Below are 7,500 nucleotides of genomic sequence, written 5' to 3' on the forward strand. Positions count from 1 at the left end.
ATTATTTCAGCCATGAGCGGAATTCGAACCCGGACTTCCGTAGTGGCGGCCGCGAACGCTACGACTGCGCCATCGTGTCGTGTGTGTGTGTGTGTGTGTGTGTGTGTGTGTGTGCGTGTGTGTGTGTGTGTGTGTGTGTGTGTGTGTGTGTGTGTGTGTGTGTGCGTGTGTGTGTGTGTGTGCTTGATATCCCCCCATGCTTTCAAGCAGCTAATGTAGCGTGTAGTTTCATGATTACCCACAACAGCTTCGATTCACATGCGGACGAGTGACAATGTCCACTAACGTGCAGAAGTGGGGTAACCCCCCCCCCCTCCCGGGACTAATTCCTTGATTATAATGCCCCAAAGTCTAAGGCCTCATAATACTCAGAACTTTTTATGAGAAAGGAAGACATTTCGAATATGTAAACACAATTGAAACATAAAACGAACACTTTATTCGATTTAGATATAAGTAGGCTAAACCAATTCTAGTTCTTTGCCCCAAATGATCTGATTGGATGCCCGGGGGCCACCACCCCTCGCTTCCCCTCCTGAGCACGCTGCTGTGTAGACATCGCATATTAATGTGACCGACCACATACGTTCACGCGCGCCTCCACATGTCCTTAGCGAGTGCGTTCGTGCGTAAGTAACGCCTGCCAAACTGTCGTCACATCTTCGCGACACAAACAACAGCGTTCGTTCGTATGTACGTGCCCGCCAACTCTGTACCACGTACCCCAAGTCGTTTACTTTATCCGCAAGCGCGAGCGCGTGTCTGTATCTTATCGCATTATGTACATAGTTATACTATACGAGTGTTTAGTGTAGCGCAGTGATAACAGTGTGCATTACAAAGTTGTTAACTGTTCTACAGAGCCCAAGTGAGCTACTACCGCGTGACCTTGATAAGTGTTGCTTGCGCAATCCTGGTAAATTTGAAGAGGAAACCTACGGAGTGCATTCTCCCGAATTCGCAGATCACATACATGTACAACACACACACACACACACACACACACACACACACACACACACACACACGCACACACACTATAGTTCTCCCTTGTAGTTAGGAAGGCTTATCGAAGAAAGCCTATGCACCAACATTCAGGAGGCAAATATCTTAATCATACCAACAAACATCCTTTCACCCTCCCCCTGTTGGACAAATGTCTGTCAGTCATTATGACACTTGACCACATCTCTCCACTCCTCTCTGTTCAAGCATATCTCACTCTCCTCCACCTCTGTAAAGAGAGATCCCTCCCACTGCATATAAACAGATGATGAAAAAATTCATAAGACGACAAAATGAAAATAGAATGTCTTGCCACATCACCGCCCCCCACTCACTCTCTCTCTCTCTCTCTCTCTACGGAGTTAGACCCCCATCTTCACGTCTCACCGAAGATGATTGGCAAGTTTTTCTTTATCCTGTCGCACAATTCCTCCGTAAATAATTTCGACATGCGTCATCATAATTTTCAAGGAATTAAAATTTTTGCAGCTCCGTAGCCTCCTCCAAAAACACCAGTTCGCCATTTTGAGGTCTCATATCAGCGGCCGCTCTAGACCAGAACTGTCCAATATACCTCGTGCTTGTCCATCAACGAAATATTCCTCGGGCAATGAGATTATTCCAAGGACCAATGCAGAGTTCGCTCTGACCAAAATTGCCCAATATACCTCGTGTGTGTCCGTTAACGAAATATTCCTCGGGCAATGAGATTATTCCAAGGACCAATGCAGAGTTCGCTCTGACCAAAATTGCCCAATATACCTCGTGTGTGTCCGTTAACGAAATACTCCTAGGTCAACGAGATTATTCTAAGGGCCAACGGAGAGTTCGCTCTAGACCAAAACTGTCTAATATACCTCGTGCTTGTCCATCAACGAAATATTCCTCGGGCAATGAGATTATTCTAAGGGCCAACGCAGAGTTCGCTCTAGACCAAAATTGTCCAATATACCTCGTGTGTGTCCATTAACGAAATACTCCTAGGGCAATGAGATTATTCCAAGGGCCAACGCAGAGTTCGCTCTAGACCAAAATTGTCCAATATACCTCGTGTGTGTCCATCAACGAAATATTCCTCGGGCAATGAGATTATTCCAAGGGCCAACGCAGAGTTCGCTCTAGACCAGGGGTTCTTAATCTTTTTTCTCCAATTCCCCACTTTTTAGTGAGCCAACTCTCTATTTCCCACCACAGCATTGGTCTTTGACAAATTCGATTTTAACCCAAGCAGTGTTTAGTACGTAGATATACGCTTTGCTTTTTTGTGCCATTTTATGGCCCTTAATTTTTGTTTGCATATATTAGATAAACAAACAAAAAGAAACAAAAACACATAAATTAAAAAAAAAAGACAGTGGTTCTTCTGTCCGACCGGTCAGTCCCCACGTGGCAACGCCGCCATTCCCCACCAGTGGGGAATTCCCCACTGGTTAAGAACCACTGCTCTAGACCAAAACTGTCCAATACCCTTCGTGCCTGCCCATCAACGAAATATTCCTCGGGCAAAGGGAGTATTCCAGGGGCCAACGCAGAGTTCGTGGGCATGGTGCATTTTACGAACTCCGTCCAAGGTTCCGCTAAATCGTTCGAATATTCGAATCTATCCGCGACTTATTCACACATAGCTGACGCGCGGGGAGTTTGATGCAAGACGACACAGCTGAAGCAGCAGATCACTGTAGTTCAGCAGAACAAAAATCACCGCTCAACAAGTTCTACAACTGAAGCACAACACGTCTACCACCGATTTTCTGGATGTAGTTTGTTTTCGAAAACTTGCCAGGTTTACTAGAAGCCCCGTGTTTTTGACAACGATCTCGGTCGATTTTTTTCTACAAGAGTTGAGACACACGCATGTCGCTCACAAGGAAAACCGCCTCGGCAGGTAAACCACTCTCGGCAGGTAACATAACACATGCGGCCGATGCGGCGCCTCTCGTAACCACAACATGTCGGAGGTGTCCGTCATGCGCACGCATTCGCCGAAGAAGAAGAAGAAGAAGAAGAAAAAACGGGTCACTTCGATGAAAGTGTACTGGTCTCCCACGACCATTTCAGCGACCTTTCCGCCGCGAACGAAGATACACCAACGTTCTCGAAGGTGAGTTACCGAAGTCGCCACTCGGGTCGTCCGCACAGACCAGACTGGTCCTCCTTCAGACATCAATTCTCTTCGGGGGACCTCAGACCAATGGTCCTTAGCCTGGAGGTCATAGCACAATATATATATGTACGTATATAAATTTGGTCGCCTCCCCACCTTGGTCAGGCCAGGAGGCGACCTAAACATCGGCCTAAAGAACCCATCGGCTTGCCGCAATTGATCGGGCTGGACCTTCCAGGGGTTTCTCACTTCCCACTTCATGAGAGTGGGAAGTGAGTTAGGTGACAGTACTTTACAACTTTTACCGTCCTGGACATTGTCTTCTAACAGGCGAATTTACTCATGAATTCTCATTTTTAGTGATGAACACACAAGAAGGGCGTGTTAACACCTTACTTCTGTGGTTCCTGAACTTTTATTTTCAAATTTACAACTACAAGTACTAATTTAACATTACTCCTAATGCCGGGTACAGCAATGTTTTCTTGATCTTTTTGTCACCCCTCCATTACCCCAGGATTTTTTTTTACCTCCCCTAGGGGGTAATTCACCCCCAGTTTGGGAACCACTGTCTTCATACCGAATCCAATCGGTTACTTCTCTCTGGCTATCAAAGTGGCGTGGGGGAAAAATAAAATTGTTTCCGTAGTAATTAAGCACATTCATTGCGGCAAAGGTGAATGGATATACTTCATAAAGGTGAGATAACGACGAGTTTTAGAAAATATATTCAACAAAGGGTTGGACTCGGGGTCCCTGTCGTGGGGGGGAATCAAATGGTTTCCGTATAGATAAAGCACATTCATTGGGGCAAAGGTGAATGAATTTACTTCATAAAGGTAAGATGACGACGAGTTTTAGAAGATATATTCAACAGAGCGTTGGACTTGGGGTCCCTGTCGACCAATATCCCAGTTGATCAAACCCTTCCGAAAAGACGTCCCACAAAGGAGTCTTTGCGGTCCTCCAAGACACCAAAGAGATTAAGAGTAGGTACTCACATCCAAGATCCGACGAAGCGCGCATGAGCGAGGCTCAGGACCAGAAGGAAAGTGGCCACCAAAAGCCCCACAGGGTGTTCCACGACCTGGGGCAGAAACCGCTGCCGGAGGACCCCGGTGGCGAACGCCCGGGGGCCCCGTGGTTGGTGATGGTGGTGGAGATGGTGGTGATGAAGGTGGTGATGGTGGAAGTGGGTCTGCTGGGGCGACAGGCCGTTGCTGGGACTTTTGCTGGAAGCCGATCTGGGGTGACGACGAGGGACATCAGAGGCGGAGGAGGAAGAGGAGGAGGTGGAGGAAGAGGAGGAGTAAGAAGATGAAGAAGTGTTATTTGCGTTAAGAGGAGGTGGTAAATTGGGCGTGGGTGGAGGGGCGCAAGATGGAACGGGTGTAGTCGTGGAAGTCTGTGGGTGATAGGAGGAACAACTGGAGGGTGCGATGAGAAGGGGATCACGTGAGGAAATCCAACTTCTGGGTTTTGAGGAAGATAGAGAAGAGGAAGAGGAAGAAGAGGGGCATGGAGTGCATGGGGAGGATGGATCACAAAAGGGGTAAGAAGGGAAAGAGGAAGAGGTGGGCGAGGAGGAGGAAGAGGATGATGATGAAGGAGAGGAATGGGAGTGGGATGAGGAGAGGTAGGGAGAGGAAGAGGAAGAGGATGAAGTTTGTCTTGGGGTTGCCGTTGTTCCCATTGTGGTGGCGCTTACTCCTCGACCATCTCTGGAAAGAAGAGAAAAGAAAACGAAGTGAGTAAGAACGAAGAATCGGGACAACAAGAGCCCCACATATCATGAAGGTCTCAGATGTCAACACGGAGGCCCCAACATAGCCAGGAAAGAGGTCTTCGTAAGGAGAAATAGTACTATATCAATGGCGGGCAGGATACGGGTTTTATATTATTCATGGCATGGTTGCAGGTTATTTTACATACAAGTACACATGCACGTACGTACACACACAAACGCGCACACACACACACACACACACACACACACACACACAAACGCGCGCGCACACACACACACACATACACACACACACACACACACACAGAGGCACACAAACGCCCGCACGCGCACACACACAGGCACACACACACACACACACACACCTCTTGAAAAACCTAATACATTGATATAAAAATACATAGAAATAAGGAAGAAGCAAGGCGATTCGCCGAACGTAAGCCAATAGGTGTGGATTTTGAGGTTTTGGTGTAAATACAAACACTCGGGCGCACGCACGCACACACATGCTAGGTAAATACAGTCTGAAACTAGGTATATTTAACTGAAGAGTGAAACAGGACTTCATAAGTGCTACTCCTCTTTTGTATACCACAATTAGATAAACACACACACACGCACACACACACACACACACACTTGCACGCATTTTTGAGTTTTTGTAAACATGGACATAACAATATGTAATCACACCCGAAACGTTTGGATGCACGTAGAATGAACGTTTTTTTTTCCAATTTCACCTTACGATATCACTGTTCCCTACGTACGTTTTGATTTAAGAGTTTTGTACGCAGTTTCGTATTAAAAAATGTACTAAAACCCTTGGAATTATGATATTACTTTGATATTACTGTATGATGCGTGTACAACAAATTACACACACACACACACACACACACACACACACACACACACACACACACACACACACACACACACACACACACACACACACACACACACATATGTATATATATATATATAATATATATATATATATATATATACAATATATATATATACACAAACACACACACACATATATATATATATATATATATATATGTGTGTGTGTGTGTGTATGTATATATATATATGGGTGTGTGTGTGTATATATATATATATATATATATATATATATCAACAACCACAATGCCCTTTAATTCTAAGCCATCAAAGACCGACATACAGAAATTGAAATGCGGTACTGCCAAGGACTCGAACCCAGCATCCTCATGACAAGTGTGGTAGTGACTTACCAACTAGGCTATCATATATATACACACACATATACCCGGTATATATTACGCTAAGATAAAAGAAATGAGTAAAAAGGGTGATGGATGGGTATGGGATAGGTGCATGTCCCTTTTAAGCGGGAGAAAGTCTCATGGAAAGTTTAAGAGAAGAAAAAATGCCAAAGAATAAATATAAATTATAAACTATTGTACGTTGTGCGAGCTAGACTAGACCAAGCCTTTAGAGTTACCTTTCAGCATGTTTCTGATCAAAAAGGTCTTGTCTTATTCACTGGAGTTATCTATCTTTTCATCTATTTATTCATTTAATCATTCACTCATTTGTTTTGCAATGACAAACCTTGTAAATTGTTTTGTTATTCTCTTGCATAAAAAGATAATAGTTAATTTTGCTACATACTGTTAGTGTTATTTTAGACGTCAAGTTAAAATTCAAAACATTATATTTTCAGTGATTTCTTTGCCCCTTTTTCTCTCTCTTGATCCTAAATGCTTCAGTTGTCGCACGCGAATTCCAGGAAGACACAAGTCCGTGACAAGACACAAACATACACGCACACACACACACAAACTGACAGACACCTGCACACTTAAATACACACTTATTTACACGAACACGTGCGAGTGCGTGTGCACTCACACAAACACACACATATGCATGCATACTATCATACACACGTTTGCACAAATCTACATACAAACAAACGTATACAAACACATACATGCACACACACACACAAATACATACATATGCATGCATACTATCGCACACACGCTTGCACAAATATACACACAGACAAACACAAACATATACACGTACAAACACAACCAAAGATGCACGGATTTACATGTACATAAAGACAAACGTACACAAACACATACACACACAAAACACATACATATGCATGCACACACAAACGAAAACACACACAAACAAAAACACATACACATGCATGCATACACAAACGAAAACACACACACACAAATCAGCGATCTGATTTCGAGTTTCGCCCAGGGTTGGAAAAAAATCAGCATTGCTGCAGTGCGAGCCGGCACTCCAACTCTGGTGGGCAAGGAGTTGGGGAGGGGGTGTTGTTTGTAAGGTCACAACATTAGCTATAGACGGGCCAAATAAGAGCCCTGAACTCTCATCGGGGTGAATAAAAGCTGTAGATCACGAGTCGAACACGTGATCATATCCCGTGGTGAATCATCCACACCCAGACATGCGCCCGCGCGCGCACTCACACACATGTAGTGAGCATTTATCTATCTATTTATTTATCAATTTATCTATTTATTTTTGAGAGGTTAGATAACTATGGATGGGGACAAGTGGTGTTAATGAACATAGATCTACCTGGTGCAGGCCTTATGGTTTC

General features: G+C 44.5%; 1 protein-coding gene across 1 annotated transcript in view; it reads right to left on the reverse strand.

The window, feature by feature from the left end:
• LOC143040417 (protein Wnt-5b-like) overlaps positions 1 to 7,500 on the reverse strand; it is a 136,513-nt gene that overhangs the window by 116,786 nt on the left and 12,227 nt on the right. The window contains exon 2 of the mRNA XM_076211479.1: positions 4,111 to 4,830. Coding sequence (XP_076067594.1) covers positions 4,111 to 4,802 — 692 coding nt within the window. The 5' untranslated portion in view covers positions 4,803 to 4,830. The remainder of the gene's footprint in view (positions 1 to 4,110; positions 4,831 to 7,500) is intronic.

This window comes from Oratosquilla oratoria, chromosome 28 (genome assembly GCF_046742065.1).
Source record: "Oratosquilla oratoria isolate Oo_2021 chromosome 28, ASM4674206v1, whole genome shotgun sequence".
In the NCBI taxonomy this organism is placed as follows: domain Eukaryota; kingdom Metazoa; phylum Arthropoda; class Malacostraca; order Stomatopoda; family Squillidae; genus Oratosquilla; species Oratosquilla oratoria.